Raw genomic sequence first — 23686 nt, 5'->3', positions numbered from 1 at the left:
TTTCATTCATAACATGAAAAAAATCTATAAAAAGAAGAAGAAATTGCTATTGCATCCTCATGTTATCTGCCTCTTTTTCAACTTTTACTTTACACTGATTAAAACATTTCACTGCCCATTTATATTTACGTTCTATTTGTGAAAACTTCTAGTCCCATTGCCACAACTACAGCGAAACAATTCACATGAAAACTAAACTAAAAGCTAAGTGACATCACGTGTAACCTCTGGATCTTGCCTCGTAAAAAACAATCTTGAATGTGAATGAGTCGAAATGTCTCAATAACATCTTTATTAGATTGGGTTATTTTACTGGCTGCTAAAACGCCGCAGTAAAACATCTATTAGCCACATTCTTCAAACAAATGGGCCTTTTTATCTTGCTGTTTTGGTACAAGGCCAACGTGTCGCGCTACAATAGAGTCCCCAGCACTCCAAAGTCCTTCGTATCAGATCCCTGGCTGAGCAATAATGTGTGCCCTGAAACCTTATTCTGTAAGAACAGCTGGGGCCTCCCATCCTCACAATCAGACCATGTAATGTAGAACCTTGAAAATGTTACCAACAATATAACATTTGCATTGATTACAGCAATGATTATCTGTAAGCCTTTAAGATTTTTGTTGAGCGAGGAATGTTGTTGTGACCAATATGAATCCTCTTCTGTCTGTTTTCTTCCACAAAAGCCAATAAAACACAATTAGAGACATCTCAGTCAATGCAATTTATCTTATTGGTTAAATCACCTAATTGAATCTTGCGTACTTACAATACAGGTACTTGTTGTAAAAATCTCTTTGGAACAGAGGAGTATTCATTGAGAAAAACCAAGTGATACGCCTGGATATACATGCTATATACTGCTGTACATTACACAAACCAAGCTTTCACTATATTGTTACATGTCTAATTGACTTAATAGGGTGCAATCCACAGGGTTTAAAAATAATGACTGTAACAACAAAGAAATTGGCTTGAAACGACTCAAACATGTATTTAGCCGCGTAGCTCCATAGACTCATGTTGACACAATGAAAACCAAGTATTTACCCAAACCTCTGAATTATAGATTAGCTTGAAGAGTGGAAAATGGCAAGGCTTGAAGACCGGGAACACAATAAGGACTAGTAGTTTGGGAGTACATAAATTAGACGTACTCAAATGGCTTTCATATGTGGATCAGTGCTGTAGGCCGAACTGGAGTGAAACGGGGACTTGGCCCGGTCCCACATTCCACAGTCAATTGGTGGAACGTCAGCTTTAGCTCGAGACGCATGGACTGAAAAACACTCATATATGTCAAATACAGCCATATCTGTCTCCAATATGCAGTGTATGGGAAATGTGCAATATAAACATGAGAAATTAGCTGTTGATTTATTGACTGATTGATGTATTTCGAGTTTATGTCAGAGAATATGACACGTTTGAACTATAATAGTTACAGATATGATGAAAACATGTTGTTTATTTACATATTACTGTAAATGGATCAAGGATTTAGAAAAAAAACAGAACGCACACAAATGCACATAAGTTCATACATACACAATTACACCAACATCTGAATGTTCACCATGTTTCTCAAGTAAATACAAAGGATAAACAATATTAGCTTGAAATGTAGTGAGAAGAAGAAAGGTTTTAAATTATGCCTGGAATATTTAATATCTGACCAATTTATTATTATACTAAATTACCTTGTGTTCTAACACTTGGACAATAATGGTAACAATGATTTGTCTGTATAAATTACCAATTTTAATAAAGTCTTACAATGAATAATGGGCCTGTGTGATATGATCATTGGGTCATTAACATAATAAACAGTAAAAGTTGCTGGTCTTATCATTCTTTTTCTACACTCAACACAATATGATATAATATTCATAGTTACATCTGTGACCAAACATTTATAAGGGACAAAACAAGCCCTCTGCTATGAGATTACATGACAAAAATAAAATAAAAACAACAACTCTGACTACATTTTGTTTTTTTTATTGTGTTTGAAAAAATGTTTTAATAGCACGGACACAAATCGTGAGAGGCTTTGGTTATGATTGAAATAAATTGACGTGCCTGCGGGACAAAAGCAGTTTAGTGGTGGTACTGGCAGTAAAACATGTTTAAACACATTTTGAGGTAATGGGGGATATAGATCACACATTATTTATTTATTTGTATTATTTTATTTGTTTGTGGGCGACTGGAACCTGGATGCTGTAACGTATGAACAGTGTACTCTTATTGATCTAAATGTTTTATTTGATTTTACTTTTTCTTATCACAAACAAAATAATAATGGCTTTCAGCATTGATTTCATGCACATATACAAGAATGTCACAAACATAATATGTACATATACAATATTACTCACATTTTGTGTATTGATTAAAAAAATATGTTATTGATGACAAGACATGACTGATTCTCGATCTTGATTAATCTTAAATTAATTGCCCAACCATACTATGACTACTGAATACTGAATTAGTCAAACTATTACTTTTGTAGAACAGGTACCTTTATGAAAATAGTAGTGCCCTCGAAGTACTTTCATGTTGGCATGTGTCCATCTCCTCAGCATGAATACATGAGCTGCCTTTGTTTCTCGGCCTCAGGCTCAGGTTTCCAGTCATGGCTGTACCGTGTGTTTAATGGAAATAGTATGCAGAGACGGCCATGTGGCACTTCTGAATATGTGTATATCCGTAATGGGATACTCGTGAGCTTCCCTCAGACTCCCTGTTTGCCTTATTAGGCCGTCATCCTGCGAGCACAAACAAACTGTGTGTCAGAGGAGATTCCCCCATGTCCTGGCTGGATACTTCGGTGTTTATTATGAGACCTCCGGCTTCAGGAAAGACTGATCTATAATGTATTCAAGCAAGAGGCACAAAGCATCACAATGTTAAGTGATTTACACACAAGAACAGAACAGCAATTTATTATCTCCAAACCCATTTGCTATATATCTCACAGTGACTCATGCTCATTATTTATGTCGGACATGATCTGTTGTGGCCTTAGATAAATTTCTCTGCAGATGAGAGGTCGTACGAGGCTTGATAGATGTGGCTGATGCATCATGTAATACAATGTAATGCAGTAAGACATTAAAATGGGGTTCATCTTTCCTGACTGGTAATCGCTGAAGGCTGGTGAATGGTTAATGGAACTAGATGAGATGGATTCTAACAATATAATGCACACTCAATATTTCCTTTTTATAGATAGAGCCAAAGAGGTGGTGAGCTGCAATTATTAGAAAACTAACTAATGCTAGTCCTCTTTTCACAGCTGCATTTCACTTCTGCTTTTCATTACATATTTGGTACATTTAACATGTTTTATATAGGGACAAAAGATTAAGTAACTTCAAAAACATTATCATTGTTATTATTTTCTTTTTTACATTAAAAAAACACATTGTTGGGTTTAGAGGTTGGTAATTATATTGAAATTTAGAAAATATCTTAAATGTGGTTTTGAAGTTATTCACATTTTGAATTGCAACTATGCTGTTCAAAATGCCACAAAAATAATGCAAGAAAAAATGAAATAAAGGTATAAAGTGATATTTCTGCACTTTTGTGATTAATTTATACACATTTCACATTTGTCTAAAAATTAAACCTCAGATAATACCTTTAAAGACCTGTTAACACATATCCAGAATACCATCTGAATAACATTTACTACACAATATATGAATACAGTATACACATTTTTTGTCACTATCAGCCACCCCTAGGTTTGAGTCAAGAGATTGAGAAAACTCACTCATTTTAGAACAGGTGTCGTACCAGCTGCTTTAACATAACATAAATTGTCCAATTATCCTCACGCGCTACAGATTTATAGCAGACATAAATCGAAGGAGTGAAAAGGCTCAGTGCTGCAACGGCATAGATTACCCATAGTAAGAGTAATAAGGGAGGCGTGGCTGCTTTTCCAGTCACTAGTCTTTCCACAGAGTACACGTCTTTATTGGTGCACCGGGGGAAACGGCGGCGTGTGCGGTTTGTGTGCGGAGATGAGAGGAGGCCCCTGTTATAAATCTGAGGCTGCACCCCTCCCATTTCCACACAGACACTTAGCGGGACAGACCCAGAGCTCTAGGCCCAGACTGTGCCCTCCTGTGTTAGCTTTACACTTAGCCTAAACTAATCTTAATGGTTGTTGAAGGACTTGGATGTGTTCACACTCGGCTGACCTTGGCTACTCAGAAAAGAGTGGCTGCATTGTTTGGAAGAAGTGGAGAATTACCTGGATACTGTTCATTATGTATTTATTTTAAGTTGTTTGAGCATTAAAAAAGAAAACAATTATATTATTAGCTTTTTCCTATTCTAGTATCTAAGTATGAATGGAGTGTTAATAGTAGTAAAGACAGACGTATAGTAATAGAAATAAAGGATTTAGGATTTGAGAGTGATATCTGAATATACTTTTTGACACAATGTTTTCAGTTAGATTGAAACTAAACTATGCATGTCTCAATCTATTTATCACTCTCAATGAATACAATAGCTTAACAATGACAACAACAAGATCAAATCAAGACAAATATAAGACTTTAGGAAATGTATCAATAAAATCTGACTTTTTTAATTTAATCAATAAATAAATATCAATAAATAATTTTCACATATCAATAAAAAAACACTGTGAATTTCTGCCAAATTGAGGATCTTGGTGTTATTGTTATTATTGTTAGTGGTAGTTAATCTAACAATCTAACAAAGCAAAAAAAATTGAAAAGTACTTTGTGTCGTACTCATACTGTAAATGACAAATTCAAGTTTCACATTTAAATTGATTCTTTCTTGTTTATGCAAAATCCGTCACTGTCAAACATCTCTCAAAGAATTTTCCTCTGTCTCTGAGAAATGTTGCTTTCCTCCAACTATAGCAACAACTAAGGAAAAAAAAGTTTGTCCCGTGAGGATTCAAAATAGTAGCGAGACGTCTGCTCCACTGAAAATATTTATCTTGGGTTCAGTTGCACATGCCCGAGCTGTGTACTAACCCAAACATTATGCCGCAGATGTGAATTATATTGTCAAACACACAAGTGAATTATTAACTGGTATTAAGAATCTCACTTTTACTGCGGGTTCGTCTGTGAAGTCCGCGACACTGGCTTATGTTCCATCTCTGACACACTGGCTTGAATGATGGACAGGATTCACAGAGGGTGGTCTATCCTCGGATGTCTAAGTCAACATGTAAGTGTAGGTTGATACAGGGGAATCCCATGACGGCACTTACTGCAGATTTTTTCGTTCCGACATGCCATCCTGCCCAGTCTCTCTGAAGATAAACTGCCTTACATCACGTTACTGGCATTGCACATTCCCACATTCACAACTGGTATTTTACAGCACGATTAAAGATGCGGGAGAAGTCCTGGGTTGTTTTCATTGCCTTTAACACACTATTATTGTCTGTTTTCAGCTCCTTCCACTGTCTCCATAATGCATCAGGCCAGCCGTACGGTGGACAGCATCACCCTCTCCTGGTCCCAGCCCGACCAGCCCAATGGAGTCATCCTGGACTACGAGTTGCAGTATTACGAGAAGGTAACGACAGGGGCGCTACTTATGCCACAAGCCACAACCAAAATGAAAAAATAAACCAGCCTACATGTTTGACTGTCGATATCGCAATGAAACACACACACAACATGTTCAATCATCAACAACACAACCTCACAAATGTTGTTGATGTGTCTTATTTCTTCATCTGTTAACTTTACAGCCTTTACAACCTTAGTTACAACCTGCATATGCATTTAATTTAGATACATGTGTCCACGCTTTTATTTACCGTATTTTCTGGATTATAAATTGCACCTTTTTTCAGAGATTAGGCCGCAATTTATATGTAATATTATTAGTTATTTACACACTGGCAATCACATGTTGATTATTTTCACACTGACAACCGCAAGAGAAAATTCCCCCCAAAAAATACGACTTATACTCCAGTGCGACTTATATATGTTTTTTCTTCTCTCTAATGCATTTTTTGGCTGGTGCGACTTATACTCCGGATTGCGTTCATATTTTGCTTTTATGTAGTTTAGGAACGGAACAGGCAATGTTTAATAGAACTTTCCGAATTCAACATAAAGCTGAAAGAACGTATTAAAAATATTTGCAATTAAAGTAGAGTAAATAAATGTAATAGTTGCAAAAATGGCACCACAATTAGGCCATTTCACAATCACTTATTAAGGTAGGTACGAATGTAAGTCAGATCAGTGGTAGCCATTTGGAACAGAACAGGAAAGCGTAAGCTAAATACATTATGCATGAATAGTAACAATAATAGTGACTTAATTTGAATTACCTCGAGATAAGAGCAGATCTGTATGTTTCTGGGCTTATGAACACTGCTCAAACTTCTGTTCACTCTTTTCCGATTAGAATCACGGTCAGTCACAGGGAAAGCTAACCACACTGCGTCCTGCAGCACAGCCACTGGGGACTGATGACTTGTGGTTGAAACAATGGTGCGCTGACTGCTCTTAAAAAAGGAGTCAAAGGCCCAGATCAGCATTCTTTCTCACAAGAACATTCGCAGATGGCTGGTGACCTAAACATGTGTAATGTAAAGACCCCTTTGCCGTTTGTAAATCATTGCTCTTCCATATGCTCCTTGGTGGACTATGTAACAAATCTGCCACGTTTTGTGTCTTTGTGGAGATGTTATTGCTTTGCCTGTTGTGTTTCACAGTGTGGCATTAAAATTATCCATCTATTTATTCAATTTCTTGTATTTTGATTGCCAAACAGTGCCTTGAAAAACATGCATTGTTACTGTAAGCGAGGTGACAGATCTGAACTTGTAGCTTGGCCTGGTGTCACGGTTTATGAGTTAGCAAGAATTTGGCAACTTTTTTGGGGAAAATGTTGTCTTGTTTTATGCACAGAGATTTATTTAAGATTATAAATGATAAATTAGTCCTGACAATGGCATTGAGCACTATAAAGTACCCTTGTCCAGTTTATCTGGTGGGTTTCGTGCCATATATATCTCTTCAGGGTTAAGCTTATTCAGGGTTGGCGCCGGCACAATCATACAGTCATTGTCAGGCTTTTCTTCCACATGCTGAGCCATCCACTTGTGACTATTATTCCTGTCTTTGTGACTCTGCTGGAGTGAGCTGTCAAAACAGTTGTCCCGAGCCCGTTGTGTCTCTGAAGTGTGCGTGGAGCATCTGGGTCTCTGTCTGCTCTCTCAGACATGTCACTGTCAGGAGAGGAAGAGGAGGACGAGGAGAACAAAGACACAAAAACACGCCTGTGATCGTCTGACGTTACAGCTTAGAAACACTTCCTGACCCAAAACTGTCACCAAAGCCTTTTGGTTTTATAAAATATCAATAGCTTAGTACTTGCAAAGTATGCAAATGACATCTGTTGTGGAAGTTATTTTGGGAACAGAAATGAATGTGAACTGTAGAAATAGAAATTGGTGTAGAAATATACACAACTTTTTATTTTCTATTTTTGTTGTTTGTTCCAACACATTACTTTATCATTTATTTATTTTAATCATTTGTTCTGTTGTATATTTTCAATACAATAATTATAAATGTTACAGTTCCCTCCATGTTACTTGCTGTAATTATTTGAAATTAGCTTACCCATAAAAAAAATCCCTAAAATCTTACACACTGCATTTTATTTTTTGTTTTAGAGTTCATTGGCATAATTATATCTGTCATAAGTTACATTGTTATACCTTAACCTTAAATTGTCAAAGAACACGTTTCTTGAAAATCTTTCATGGTGGATTCTTCCTAAAATACCACTACGTCTTTGTTTGCTTTCACTGATCATGCTGCATATTTTAACTTCACTTGTGGACAGAGCGCTAGCCATAATTATTAGTCTCGCTGCTGCCCTATAATTATTAATGCACTTCCATATAACACGCTGTTTTGCTTTTACTTATAGGACCAATTAGAATACAACGCCACCGCTATCAGGAGCCCGACCAACACGGTGGTCATCCGCAGTCTGAAGCCAGGGAGCATCTACGTCTTCCAAGTCCGAGCTCGCACTGTGGCTGGGTTTGGACGCTACAGTGGCAAGCTCTACTTCCAGACCATGACTGAGGGTGAGAATCCTGACAATGTGCCCCTGAGCACGCAGAGCTGTTATCACCTCACCGGCACACTGCGGTATGGGCAATAACAGCTGCAGACCTGGAAGCAAACAGCCGCACAACGACACAGCATACAGATGTGGTGTCTTTACTTTAATGGTGGCTGAAGCAGATGGAATAATCACTTGTGTTTGTCTTTGCACACACTGATCAAATAAACAGAGGTGTCTGCACTATTCCGGCTCCTGAGCTACTTTTAGATTCAGCAAAGCCTAAAGAATACCTCAAAGTTTAAGGCTGTTATAATGTATTCATATTTTTAGTTCAATTATATAATATCGAATTAAAATGTTGGCATAAAAAGCTGCAATATTAAACTGAGAGAGCTAAATGTGTTAGTAATCTCTAGGTTGTTTTCATGTTATAGAATTTGATGATAAAAATATCATGTAGGTTGAGTATCATTTATGTCCACATGTGTTGCCTGTGGGTATGTTTATACATATATTTTATATTTACACCATGAACTGAGGTCACATTCTCAGTACGACAGTTAAATATGACCATACAATTCCTTTCCTCCCTCCACATCAATGTTAACCCCCGATCTAATGGTGTCATGAGCACCTGCCAAAGAACGTAGGTAGATTACATGTGAAGTACTGTGGATGTGGCCTGTGTATTCTATTCAAAACAGTGTTGACTTCTTATAGTCCTAGTAATCTGAGCTACATTAGCCTGTTGCATCGGACCACACATACCGATGTTCTCATGTGCATCATCCAGTGCCTGTTCACAAGTCATCTCCCAAACCATCTTAACAGCAGAAAGAGAACAATTACAGACTGTTAATGCAACTGTGTAAAATGATAATATATGTTTTAAATGTTCTACCTTCCGCCTTTATAAATAGCTGTCAGATTATACTGTGACACAGCTTTGGAGAAAAGAGGAGAGTCAGTAAACATTAGTCATGTAGCTCGACGCTGGAGCCAAGGACTGGATATTCTCGTCTGAACATCTCATTTCCTTCAGACTACACTGCCCAGGGCCATCATTAAACCACAACTCCACAAACAGACTTGATGCTGCTGCCACATACACTCCAGATATGTCCAACTCCTACACGTAGTTAATATTAATTGGGTATGTAGGGTCTAATTTTTCAGTTACTTGATGGAAGAGGAAAAAACACATGTATTTTCAGTGTGTTTCAGTGTTTTCAGTCTGTCAGGACTCCATTGAAAATGTTACCTGGTTTAATAATGTGGGTGCAGTAATAAGGGTAAAGTGTCTCACAGGAGGACACACTGACAGCATGCACTTGTACAGTATATGCAGTAGGAGTCTTGGGTCAGTAGACAGATGCTCTAAAAAACGGCACGAGCTCTGTTGAGAATGTGTGAAAAGACAGCTACAGTATGTTGCCAAATCTAAAATATTTAACTTTTGACTTTGTGTGTTTGTATGCTCCTCTCAATCCTTCATTCTCATGTCATTCGTCTGGCTTAGCCCGTTCAGTCCTTGGATTCTTGGCTGCTGTCGGTTCAGTCTGGGTCTGTCCTCATTTCACACTTGCTGCCAGATGATTTGTCCATATCCTCAGCATCTGAACACATTTAGCCCTCGATAGAGAAACACGCTCGGTGCAGCCAGTCAGGATGCCAGCTCGCTCACAGACTCACAAGGCCGTATGTCTGTCTCTCACCCACTGCTCTCTCCATATGCAGCGGCTCGGATGCTCACCCATATGTTTGAACTGTCTGTGTGTGCGTGTGTATGCGTGTGTGTGCGTGTGCATGTGCGTGTGCGTGTGCGTGTGCGTGTGCGTGTGTGTGCTGTTGGCCTGTCCTCATGTAGTATGTGTTTGTGTCTGTGTCCAGAGGAATACAACACCAGCATCAAGGAGAAGTTACCCCTCATCATCGGGTCGGCTGCTGCTGGTCTGGTCTTCCTCATCGCTCTGGTGGTGATCATCATTGTCTGCAATCGGTGAGTCATTCTTTCTGCAACTTTCACAAGAGTAATTACTGTTAATCAGCTCTTTCTGAAGCAAATGTCCAATAATTCCAGTATGATCGTAAGCCATTATCTAACTGTTCATTTTTATTTGACTTACAAAGACATGCAATGTTTTATGTAGGAATATCGACACTTCTTAATCGCCTTATCAAAAAAGGCGTTTTCTCGATGCTATCCCTCATTCATCCATAGTAACGTTGATTTTAAAGGCATTTATTTGGGCTTAGGTTGAAAAATGTAAAGGTACCAGTGACAGTGTAAAGAGAGATTAGGTGTTGGTTATAGTAGGATAAAAGTGTTTTGTGTTTTGGGATCTGTGGATTGAAAGAAATATTATAGACTTATACTGAAAAGAAACTGTGACTCAGCTTTTGGAACTGTTCAAAAACTCGATTGAAGCAATACACTAACGGCACTGCTGTGAAATGCACTAGTCCTACCTGCTTGATTAGTTGCTTTACCTAATTGTCAGTCAAATTAAACCACTTGATTGACGTGTTATAAGGAGAAGAGTGTTACGATGGCTTGGTTTTATCATTTCATCTTTATCAGACAATAAGCAAGAGATGATTGCATTACCTCGTCATGTTTCGATGGTAAATACTTCGTCACCTGCGAAACTTGTCAAGGTAATTCAATTGTTGTCTGACACGGGTGAAACGATAAAACTATTCTACAAAGACGAGAAGATGAACATTTTTAGTCGACTGTTATGATGACTTTGTTGGAAAGGATTTCGTGGCCTATTATACACAGGTTTACTTAATAAACGAATGCAAACAACATTCCTGGCGGGCACTTGGTTGTGTTTGACCAGTGTCCCAGGCGCCTTTATGAACCAGAGCTAGAGTTCTTTGTCTTCCTCCAGGAGGCGTGGCTTCGACAGGGCTGATTCTGAATACACGGACAAGCTGCAGCACTACACCAGCGGCCACAGTGAGTAAACTCCATTACCACTGCTGCTCTGTTTACCTCTGCCTCCCTCTCCCCCTTCAACTCCACGCACACCTGTCACCATGACGACCGCCTCGCATTGCCATCTCCATAGCGATCACACCTGTCTCCATGGTGACCACCTTTCATGCTGGTGTCCTTGGCTACGGCCCAACATCCCCCCACGTTCTAATACTCGCGCCTGTTGTTTTGTTTGATCCTTTCTTAGTTCAATTTTACCACTTCAAATACCTGTGGTAAAGTGAGCGCTCTCTGCATCTTCACGTTTCATACTTAACTAAATCCATTGTTGTGAAAATGGGTCACTCAGCGCTCACATTAACGCTATTAGCATGCTAATGCCACGTGAGTCATGTGCTATTGTTAAATATCATGAAAAGTGAGCTGCGTGAATGGAATTTTTGAATGGATTAGCGCCACGGTAGCGAACTGTTTAAATGACAATAATTCAAAACGGAGCCTGAGGAGCCCTATGGAATGATTTGTTCCCTAGCTGTGCCATGATATTATGTTAATCTGCCTCTTACCAGCCGGATGTGAAGAAAACATTTATGATCTCATACTAATTTGTTTATAATTGTATAATTACCTCTCATTCCATTCTTCTGTTATGTGCTCTGTCCCTGAGGCCTGTGGCTCTCTCAGTATGATCGGATCTCTCTGTGCTCCAGTTATAAAACCGTGCCATTTACAGTTCAGGTGTCTGCCGCTACTTTCGCTGGTCTTTGCCTTTGGCGGACGTCGGTCTGGTGAACAGCACTTCAATTTGGGGATAGACTGTTGCTTTTTTGTAAACAGGGCTTTGCCTGCAAGATCCTCTCCATCTGCTGGTTTCTGCAGCTCTCAGTAATGTGCCAGCTTCCGGGCGGTGCTCGTGTAAATGTACTGCTGCCTGGGCATGAGGGCAATATCTATTTTAATAGCCTCAGGTCTGATGTGAAGGTGAGGCGAGTAATCGGATTTAAAACTCAGGACACTTGAGTCCCCGAACACTTAAAGGCCACCTTAAGCCAATTTACCTGGCATCAGGGCTTAGAGGAGCCAATTTATTTCTTGGAGTCGAGCTGTACGATGCTGATACAGACCCAGGGCTTCTTGCCCGAGTGTTAATGGCCCTATGACTCACACAAGCTGATATATATTTTAACCTGGCTTATCACAGCTGCAAAGGCTCAGGTTCCCATATGGCTCTGCTCCTCGTGTAGCCCTAGGCCACAAGTCACCATTTGTAACTACACCATAAGCCCTGGTCTTTTATGTCATCCAAGAAAACACATAATCGGTCAGCACGTGTCAATGCAGAGTGAATTGATTGTGCAAATGTTCATGAATAGATTTGACTGTTACGCCTGGGGGGGTGTGAACGTGGGGGCACAAGAATCAAATATTAGAGCTGGTCTCTGCTTTTTTCAAGTGTCTCCAGGAATGAAGATTTATATTGATCCGTTCACCTATGAGGACCCCAACGAGGCTGTGAGGGAGTTTGCCAAGGAGATTGATATATCCTGTGTGAAGATTGAGCAGGTCATCGGTGCAGGTAATGGAAAAAAAAACAGCCAAATGAAACATGTTTCAAATGCAGCACACCGCGGTCACATTTCAAGTTATTTGATTCATAAATATAAATGGATGCCTCAGAGACATTTTGTTGCACCGATGAATCATACTTTTATGCTATGAATTTTTACAGGGGAGTTTGGCGAAGTGTGCAGCGGCAACCTGAAGCTGCCTGGTAAAAGAGAAATGTTTGTGGCCATCAAAACGCTCAAGACTGGATACACAGAGAAGCAGAGGCGGGATTTCTTGAGTGAGGCCAGCATCATGGGGCAGTTTGATCATCCCAATGTCATTCGACTGGAGGGAGTGGTCACCAAGAGCAGCCCCGTCATGATCGTCACAGAGTTCATGGAAAATGGATCACTGGACTCCTTCCTTAGAGTAAGTGATTACATACTGGGGATACAGTGCTAGGCATGTATGGTAAAATGATTTGGTCTCTAAAGATAGCAATGTGTTAAAATGTGCCTCTTTTGTTTGTTATAAGGTTGTTCAAAAATGTAAACTCTCGTACTAACTAGGGCTAGCACAAGTATCTATACTAGATACTAATTTGAGATGCTATTTTATGTAATTAAAAATAGCTAAATATGAGAATAATATGGAGAGGGTAAATGAGACTGGAGTTTATAGGACGTGTATGATATCTAAACCTTATCGACGATTGAGCTTTTTCGTCAGTGTCAAAATTAAGTTTGACATTTTGGTGTTGGAACATTAGTGAATGTCTTAATAATTGGTCTATGGCACATGGTTGACATTGAGTCAATAAGTTATACTCAAAAAGAAAATTACAGACATTGCTTTTTCCGAAAAGGATATAACACTTGTTTTTCTTCTTTTGACTGACAAGAAATATGCCACATTCACAGCATTTGCATTATGCATAATCCAGCCAGAGAAGGGTATTATCCTGATCTGTCCAAGCACAGTCGTGACCCACATGTATCATTTAAACACATTGCAAGGCTTCAAATGAGATGTCAGACGTTTTAAAAATGTAGTTAGCAATGTGCTAGGATGTCAAATGGCCTTTTGCTGTCTGTCTAGAAGGCTAATGAGGCTAAAGGCTAAAATGGCTAAATTTGAATAATGTGGTTTTAGTTTTGCTTTCAGACATATTTTCACACTAACATGTAATTATACATTTTCTTTATATATTGGAAAACACTGTTGGAAACAAAGCACATTTTACCTTCGTCCCACAAAATAACTTAATACATTCAAGTAACTGAGAGAGTGCTTATGTTTTTATACGTAATTAACTGTGACCAACTAAAATGATTCAATATAACATGTTTGTATTCTCAGCCTACATTAACAGTTTGCCTGTTTCTGCACAACTCTGTGTAAAGTATCTCCAGGAAGATGACTTCTTTGTCTTGTCAGCAGAGTTTTGCAGAAAAAAAAATGCTTTGTATTCCACATCTAACCTCCCTGACCCAAATAATCAGCACTTTTTAGATCTCACAGTGTCGCACATTTGTGGATATGTAAATGTTTGCTAAACACACATGACAGTACGTTGTAATAAAAACAGCAGGGAAGTTGTGGAGGGTCTCACACTGACAGCTCCCGACAACACTCGCTCGCAGACAGTGTCAAAGCCTCAAACTTGCTCTTTGTCTCCTTGGAGGTGACGGTGGTGGGTGGTGGTTAAAAATGTCTGCCGTTGTCTAAGCTGAGCTGTCTGCTGTAGAATTGTCTCTCCCGCTGCTCCTGCTTTGAACCTGCAGGGAGGAAAAGGGGGAGAGGCGCAGGATAGATCGATGAGACTGCAATCCTATCTGGATCAACTGTAAAGAAAGAACAAAAATAGTCTCTTTTTATGCCTCACCACAGACAGCATTATTATTGAGCTCGCTTTGAGCTCCTCTGTGCTGGTCAAGTAGAGACAGTATTTTCCTGGAGGGAGGTTTCACGCAAATGGTCAAATTCAATGGTAAAAGCATTATTTTGACTGGTCAAAGGAAATAAAGGAACATGATTTTAAATGAAATAAAATCCCATAGACCGTTAAAATGCTATGTCATCACAACGTTCAAAATTACGTTATAGAGGCAAAATGAAGTAGACAGTAATACACTTTCAAAGATGAACTGACATTGGATCTGAATAGTAATGATTTTTTGTTTTTCTTATTATAACCATAATAATAATCAACCATTTCAAATCTCCGGGGTCGGGTGTTTGCTTCTTTATTACAAAGGTAGGAGAAAATAGGATTTTTTAGCCTCAAATTTGTATATAAAAAATATTTTACATTAAAAAAAAAAAGTAGACAAATGATGTGAAATAGAATTGTACATGTCTTTAAACCATCACTCACATTATGTTCCCCCCGAAGTTAGAAAGGGTTTCTTTACTATTTCTAAAGGCTAGATTGCATTGTTCAGTGAAAATTATAATAATTTTATGCAAAACAAGGTGGGAGTTAACCAGCCCATGTGCCTCTAGCTTGTTCCTCAATGTGCTGCACACCTTCTGTATTCCTCTAACTCAGTCTTCATCTGATGAGAACCGTCAACACCTCTTGGAAAGCCATACTGTTTATTGAAATTGCAATGTGTACAACATCACACATGTGAATTACATTTTATAATGTGTGAATAAAATGCTCCTTGAAATTCAACCTCTGTTAACAGTGTGAGATTTTACATGATCACATTATCACATCATTTTCCGTTGCACCAATTTCATACTAGCTATTTTATTAACTAGTGGATATTGAAGTCATTTCAGATTTCATATGCAGCTGTGGGGAGGAAAATAATTTCATCCTCATATTCTATTCTATTGCAAAAAATGGTGGGTTCCTTCCAACTGGACCCACCCAGCAGACTTTGCTATAGTCTTTCCAATTAAAACATACCCAAACACAGGCTTCAGATGATGTGGCAATTTGAATTAGTGAGAAAAAGTTCATGAATTATGCATCCGGCTTAATTGCTTTGGAAGACTATGAGCAGCTTGACGTGAGAAGAAGCTTTCAGTCAGCTAATGAGCAGCTAACTGTTTGAAAGAGAACTGGGCTACTGGGACGGTCACGCAGACTCGTAATATGGCAGTGCCCTGGGTCTGGCCTCTTTGTCCGTGCCTCTCGGCCCCCAACCCCCTCTCTGCCCTCCCACCCCCCCAACCCCCTGCCCTGTGTGGGGACGGTGTCGTGGTGGGTGGTGGCGGGACTGCAGGTGTGCGCTGTTGGAAGCACAGCTGCAGTGGAGTTCCAGACACTCCCCTGTGCCGGGGGTAAAGCCCTCTCCAAAAGCGTGGAGAGGAACAGCTGTAGACAGTTAGCCAGACCCCAACTCAGCCCGGGACAGGCCCGCCAAGCTCAAGACAAAATGCCATACAAAACGTCTGTACTTCCTTTTAGTGTTGTCACAATGTTTCAAACATCAATCACAAAATAAAGTTTATTTCATCTTACCATGGGATCCCATTATTCGGATCTTACTTATACAGTTCAGAAAGTAAAATGTTGTCCTATGTGATTTTTTTCAGTATCAATGCGAAATAAGCATCTTGTTTATACTAGTTTTAGCATCGATTGGTATTTTTGGATGCTTTTTTTTCTTGACAACCCTTTTAATGTATGTCTTGTATGTGTGTATTAGGGGTGTGCCAAAATATCGATATATTGTGATACTAAACTTGGTGATACAGTATCGATATTGCGGGCTGCCATATCGATATATCGCCATGAGTCATTTTTAGCATAATTTCCCTTTTGTGTCTGTGCTACAATGTTGTTGCTTGTTTAAAGAAAGGAAACTTTTTTGTGCAAACCATGTGACTTTTTGACTGTTTTGATGATTAAAATGGGCGTGTTTCATTGTGAGTTTGTGCAGCTCGCAGTTTAACAAAGAAAAATGTTGTTAAAATGTATTGGGTTCTTTAAAAAATAGTGATGTATTGTAGAATATCATGAGCAATATATCGATTATCGCATGTATCGCAAAATTTTAATATTATTGTATCGTGAGCCGCGTATCGTGTATCGCATCGAATCGTGAGGGACCCTGTGAGTCCCAGCCCTAATGTGTATCATTGCTCAGGAAAAAGGAAAGAAATGCATGCAATAAATACATGTTAACCATTGAGAAGCAACAGTTTGTTTTAAAGTGGCACTGTGTTGTTTAAGTGTATTTGGTGCACACAGAAACAAACGATGAATATTGCTATTTGTATTTTCTTTAGCAAAACGATGGCCAGTTCACCGTGATCCAGCTGGTCGGGATGCTGCGTGGCATCGCGTCAGGGATGAAGTATCTGGCTGATATGAACTACGTGCACAGAGACCTGGCCGCTCGCAACATCCTGGTCAACAGTAACCTGGTGTGCAAAGTGTCGGACTTTGGTCTCTCGCGCTTTCTGGAGGACGACACCTCAGATCCAACCTACACCAGCGCTCTGGTAAGAAACGTTGTTGTTTTTCAACCGCAAGCGGCATTGTACAAAAGTAGGCTGGTTTTAAGGCCAGGGCATCGAGGCAACCTTAGACTTTTCAAAGCTTTTGTGTGAACTATTGTTATGTGAGCTGCAAACGGTGTTCCTGCAGAAATGATAAAGCAATTGTGTTTTTAGTAATTTTGTCCCTGTTAAAACCATTGCAATTAATACTATTCAAATGTAAACTTGAAAGAAACAGCCGTGCTATGGTAAAAAGTTGTAAGAGTGATAATGCGTTTTTTGACAGTGTGCACAGTATTCATTTCTGATCATATTGTGCACCATAGTCGGACCCCCACACAGCATCTCTTCTTCTATCTGATGTTATTTAAGTCTGGGTCAGGGCTACACACACTGCAGTGGCCCCGACATGAGTGCCCCTATCAGAGCAGCGTCACCTCCTCACCCCTCACCTTCCTGCCTCTCCTGTATTTCATGTGCTCCGCTCCACTCCCACAGGCTCGCTTATATCCATCTCCAGTTTGAATTACCATCTTCATTGTCCCGGTGAACGGTGTCTCTCTCCAAAGCCAGGACACTGTGACGGTTAGGTTTCGTTTTCTGAGGTTGTGGCCTTTGTGTTCACAGGGAGGGAAGATTCCTATCCGATGGACCGCCCCCGAAGCGATCCAGTACAGGAAGTTCACCTCGGCCAGCGATGTGTGGAGCTACGGGATCGTCATGTGGGAAGTCATGTCCTACGGAGAGAGGCCGTACTGGGACATGACCAACCAGGACGTACGTATACTATCCCAGGGCTTCTCAACTGATGGGTGGGTCGTTCAAGGTGGGCGCATCTAAAAAAAATGTGTGGAATCTGAGTTGTTTTTTTATTTAGGTGGAGGCTTTAATATGAGCCCTTTGGGGGTTTTGCCTCTTCCTGCACCGACTTTTTGTTTTCTCTATTTTTGTTGTTCTTGTAGTTGATGTTCATATTATGTAAAATAAAAAATACAAATAAATAAATAGTCATATACGCAGTGGGAAATTTGATAAAATATTAAAATGACCAATTCATGTGGTGCGATATTATTATAACTAGTTACTCATGTTATCAACAGGAGCAAAATGAATAAAATAATAAATAGGCCAATAGAACTATGTAATACTTCAAGTGACTTACCGAAAATGATTTAAGGTTAATTGTTTTATATGATCCCACACAAAAAAGGATGAATAAAATTAGCTTCCCTAAATTAGGCCAGTCGATAATAACAGCTCTCTGATATAATCCTGAATTTATTGTTGTAATATTTTATCTCACTCATTCTTGAAGAAGCTTTTGAAAGGCACAATTTAATACATTTAATTTGCTATCTGTATTTCATTAGAGCTTCAATTGCTCAGAGAGCAGTTCTGTCTCTGCATCTGGTTTCCTCTGGCTAAACAGTAGCTTTCACTCATCATTTTTGAATGAAAATTCCCACACACCACAGAGACATAATCAGATAATTTAAAATGCACAGTTGAGCTCTGTGGGCCATTTCTGCTCTTGACTCAAGCCTCCATTTCCTCATCTCCCTGTGGGCAGCAGTGGAGAGCAAATTATGGCAAAGAGATAATGAAAATAGTTCCAAATTGAAAGTGAGAACACTAATGTGCTAAGAGGGACCATGGACCTCCACAGTTATCTTATTAGCAGCTCTAGATAGTGTTTCTGCTCCATCGGGGTGCACTTTGGAGGTCTAGTGAATGAGATTAAGCAGAACCTGAATGGGGACCCTTAATGATCCACAAATGAACAACGGGGTCCTCAGCACAAGCGTTCTCAGGCCTGTTCTTCTCTTGTCACTGTTACCACCTTTTGCCTGCCCCTTTGACCCAGATCACTGCCAGGCCAAAGCACGCACATGTTCAAAGTGGACCACTGGGGGGGACTGTTGTAGAGGCCAGAGATGACGTGAGTCCTGATGGAGTGGAAGTGGAAATGAGAAGTTATTGGAATGTGATTTATGATTTTATTCCAATAAGGTCTTAACAGGGCTTCATACGCAGAACTAATGTAATGACTTGTATTAAATATAATGGTTCCATTGAGCTTTAACAGATATTAATGCTTATAGCAGTTCATTGTTACCGCATTGCCAGACAATGAAAAATCATATCAATGTTGTAATAACCTTAAACATCAACATCACCTAGACATGAACTATATTTAATATTTACTGATTCATTATTCCACTTGAGATCATAAGAGAATGAAACCTCATGGCTCCTATGCACACCAAAAACAAAAACGCAAATGTGTTTAATCTGTGACAATTACAAGTATGCTGTTTTGTTGTATCTAATGTGTATCTGTGTTAAAAAAAAAAAAAAAAAAAAAAGTTGTGATTTTAAGTGGGAAAACTGCACATGAAAATACCTTAACTAAGTATAACAGTAATCAAAGTATAACACTGTGCCAAAAATGTTCATTTGCAAAAAAGGTTTCACAATGCAAATATTTATTTGAATACTAGAGTAAAAGTTGCACTTCTAGTTGATTTTGTACTTTGAGGTTTAGGAGTTTAGGCTTCACCTTACCAACTCTCTGTCTCCCCCTGCAGGTCATCAACGCCATTGAGCAGGACTACCGGCTGCCCCCTCCCATGGACTGCCCCAGCGCCTTGCACCAGCTCATGTTGGACTGCTGGCAGAAGGACCGCAACAACCGGCCCAAGTTCAGTCAGATCGTCAACAACCTGGACAAGATGATCCGCAACCCCAACACTCTGAAGGCTGTGACCCCGCTTTCCTCAGGGTGCGTGCGGTGTACGGGAGAAGGGCTGGTCAAAACACAATCTGGTGGATTTAAATCAGGGTTTTATCTTTGCATCATCTGTTCCACAACATAGCCATTACCGCAGGGGGAATATAGGTTCATAGAAAAAAGAATCAAGCAACGATATTTCAATTTTATTAATACACATTTTCTTTATTAAAATGTTTTTTTAATTTAACAATTTAATTTGTATTAAAGCTTTATATTTTTCTAAGTTTTTATTGAATAATTTTTTTTCACAAACAATATTCATCCTGCCAGAATAAATTGCTTTTTTTTTTTTTTTTAAATGCATATTATAAAATGTATTATTATTGCATTGTCACTGCAACCACTGCAACAGTAACGTAACACTGTATTTTAAGTAGAATACATTTTTTAAAACCACTTTGTCAATGATAGAGGATGAAATCTAAAATAATATCCGCTGTGGCAGACTTTAGCCCAACACTGTCTCCCATTTCTGTCGGCGCCAAGTGGTTATGTTAATGCTGTTTGGTCTAAATTGAATTATTCAAACAAGTGCTGGAGGGCAAACCAGAATAGTTTTGTAATTTTCAAAACAAAACATTTTTAGTGCCTCAGTTTTGGATGTCCTTTCCCCCTCTCGGAGACAGGCTTTACTGATACCCACAAGCTGTAGTTTCATTTGTGGTAAAGAGCAGGGCCCACATTTTCCACCGACACTAAGTAAAAGTACGAGCTCCCCAAAGCCCATCACTTCATTCGGAAAACACTCTTTATGAGAATTCTGCTCGGAAAATATCGAAGAGCGTAGGGACTTCAAAATAATTCATTAATCATTGTCAGGTGGTCTGGTTTGAAGACCGCCACTCATGATTTGCTGTCCTCTTCAGGGTCCACCTCCCCCTTCTGGACCGGAGCATCCCGGACTTCTCCAGCTTTAGCACAGTGGACGAGTGGCTGGACGCAATCAAGATGGGACAGTACAAAGACAACTTCGCAAACGCTGACTTTTCCACTTTCGACGTCGTGTCCCAGATGACCATGGAGTGAGTGCACACTCCAGAGCGATCACCGGCAGTGGTTCCATAGCTCCCGTCAAACAAGTGATAATTACACAAAATATTAATAGGCAATCGTATTATTTAATTCTGATATTTAGAGATTATGCAAAACATTGATTATAGTTTTATTTCCTCATAAGCTGCCTCAAAATGTTGTGTTGCATAGATTACCAGATTGTACCGCTCTAGTGGGCCTAATGGCTCAGAGCGATAGCTGTGCCCTTTAGTCTGGGCCATGTGCTTGACAGTCTGCAGAGGAAACATTCAAAAGAGGTGAGCCCGGCATACTGCTGCAGATAAAACATGAGAGTCAAAGATTAGGACTGGCACCTGAAGGATCGTGATAAAAATCACTTCCTGTCTCAGAGTAACTGTATCTTGAGCTGGAGATTAACCCCGCAGACCCGGCTTTAAGAAAACTGCAGTAATGTGTAATATCATATGCCAGACTTTTCACTGTCTTGTCCATAAAAACACTAATTGGGGCTGGAACAATGCAATGCGAGACACTTATCATGCAGTATGAACAGTATCTTCTGCAAATGCAATGGGGATAGTTTTTCTCAACATAAATATTGTAGAAAATAAAAAATATAAAATCTGCTGTATCAAAAAGTGGGACAAACTTAAGAACATTTCTGTCTTTTAGACCCCAGTAGCTGATGGATGTCCTGTTTGTGTTGACAGTGACATCTTGAGGATTGGAGTGACGCTAGCGGGCCATCAGAAGAAGATCCTGAACAGTGTGCAGATGATGCGGGCGCAGATGAACCAGATCCAATCAGTGGAGGTCTGACGCTCAGAGGGACAGGGGGCAGAGGACAGGACCACAGGACCAGGGCTGTGGTGGAGGATGCAGTGGACCTAGATTTTGTGGCAGTGTCTGTTCAGCCCATCAGATGCCCGTTCATACCCGACACCTCGCCTCCTCTGGACTCTCCCTCCATCCTCAAACCAGCGCTGGACACTTGGTCCGACATACCAGCCCTATCCTGGAGCCCACACATGGGAACTAGAAGTGACCAGCAACTCCATTTTGCAATCTTCCACTACTTTTTATTTTAATTTGAACCTTTTAATTTTGCGGTTTGTTCAGATATTTGTACATTTTTTTAAAGAAAAAGTGAACTAAATTTATAGAAGTTATAAGGTTGTATGGTAGTGAACTGAGTAGAATGCTACCCTTTAAAAGGGCAAAACAGAAGAGGCAAGGACACGCTGAGGGAAAATGCCCCCAGATAAATCCTGTCCTTGTTGGAGGAAACAGTTGACTGAACTTTGGAGTGGGACAAAGCTGAGCTGCACTCTCAACTGTTTCTGTGAGAAGATAAAAAAATCCATGAAATGGACAACTGTCGGCACAAACTGATGTCAGAGTGATTCAGACAGACTCAGCACTTGGACCTTTCCACAAGTACTTTTCTATATAGTGTGAAACGTTGTGATGAAGACTCCCTGTCACCATGCTTCCTCTCACTGTAGACAAGATGACATTTTCACAACCTGCCAAACAGAGCTGCTCCCTATTTGCACCTGACCATGACCCTGTACTGTACATATCAACCCGCCTCACTCACACAGTGCGACACAGAAATTTAGATGGCTTTATTTTTGACAGCAGAAGAAAGTGTTGGTTTTGGTTCAGCACTATGAGTCAGTCCTCTTTTATCCCTCATGCAGCACACAGCAGTGAAGACATTTGAAAGAGTGAGTGGTGAATTTGAGTTTGTGCAGTAGAATCTCTTTGGTACTTGTGTGGCTTTGACACAGAGTGGCTGCATGTTTCATGTTTTTCCTTTCCCGCACACAGTCTCACATTACACTCCAGCTTATGCAGAGTGGTCTTTCACACACACCCTACAGTACTTAATTAAACACTTTGTACAGTAATTACTTTGAAAAAACACTCTGGATCTTCCATTGATGCTTGTTTTGTTTTTTTAAACAGTGAACAAGTGCTGACAGGTTTTGGACGATATGCATTTGGTCAGTATGTGTGCTGTTGTCTTTGAGCTGTCGTTCTTTGTTTGTGTTGTTGTTGGTTACCTGGTATAAAGGTCACAGGGGTAAAGACTCGGTTGATAGGGATGTAGCATTCCCCGGAGAGGAGGAATCAGACAGACATTATGCAGTGAGTAACATGAGCAGAGCGCCCGCTGCACTAGCCTGAGAGCTGACAGGCCGACACAGGCCGACACAGGCCTCCTGCCGGGCGGACCCCCATCACAGGCTATGCCTGGGCTGTGGGGCCAGCCTCGCTCCTGACGCACATGTGTGCACCTGCCTGTACTCTCCACTCCTGTGAGAGGCATCCAGCAGTTGTCTCCTCTCATCTGCCCTTCTGAAACTTCAAGAGCAGCAAGATACTGACACTCATCACACAGGCTTTTGTCTGCTGTGCCTCTGTGATGCTGCGTGCCAATCACTCCACTCCATGTGTGGAACTAAAGGATTCTCATTCACTCTACAGTGCCTCCAGAAACATACCTCAAAATGAATAGTAAGATGAGACTGCCACCAGTTTTCACAAGTTAAGAATTAAAAAATGTTTTTTTGATTAGGCACTTTTCCAGAATATAAAAGCATATTGGACAATATTTTTGTCAAAAAAAACAACAACTTTGTTTTGAGTGATCGATGTCTTAAAATCCCAATATTTCAAAATGGTGTGTTTCTCTGTATGCTTTGTTTTCAGGAGTAGTATTTATTGAAACCCTTAGCACACTGGTGAGTTGACTTGAAACACAAGCAGTAGTGGTTTTGTGAGTGTTTGGGGTCTTGCTA

The 23686-nt window shown here is 39.9% G+C and overlaps 1 protein-coding gene across 6 annotated transcripts in view; it reads left to right on the top strand.

Annotated features, from left to right (window-relative positions):
- Positions 1-22699, top strand: part of ephb2b (eph receptor B2b) — a 114764-nt gene extending 92065 nt beyond the window's left edge. Inside the window, exons 6-17 of one of the 6 annotated variants that reach the window (XM_072452181.1) lie at positions 5465-5589; positions 7975-8137; positions 10009-10117; positions 11019-11083; positions 12525-12638; positions 12792-13039; positions 16859-17074; positions 17699-17848; positions 18936-19010; positions 19660-19853; positions 20732-20887; positions 21590-22699. In XM_072452181.1, the coding sequence (XP_072308282.1) occupies positions 5465-5589; positions 7975-8137; positions 10009-10117; positions 11019-11083; positions 12525-12638; positions 12792-13039; positions 16859-17074; positions 17699-17848; positions 18936-19010; positions 19660-19853; positions 20732-20887; positions 21590-21698 (1724 nt within the window). In that variant the 3' untranslated portion in view covers positions 21699-22699. Of the gene's footprint in view, positions 1-5464; positions 5590-7974; positions 8138-10008; positions 10118-11015; positions 11084-12515; positions 12639-12791; positions 13040-16858; positions 17075-17698; positions 17849-18935; positions 19011-19659; positions 19854-20731; positions 20888-21589 lie in introns of all 6 variants that reach the window. The other 5 variants (XM_072452179.1, XM_072452180.1, XM_072452177.1 and 2 more) reach the window with 5 other exon arrangements.
- Positions 22700-23686: the final 987 nt, after the last annotated feature.

This window comes from Eucyclogobius newberryi, unplaced genomic scaffold (assembly GCF_026437365.1).
Source record: "Eucyclogobius newberryi isolate DKJ021-1_F unplaced genomic scaffold, fEucNew1.0.hap1 SCAF_19, whole genome shotgun sequence".
NCBI classification, from domain to species: Eukaryota; Metazoa; Chordata; class Actinopteri; order Gobiiformes; family Gobiidae; genus Eucyclogobius; species Eucyclogobius newberryi.
Note: the sequence above shows the minus strand (reverse complement) of the source record. Positions and strands in the feature narration are given on the sequence as shown.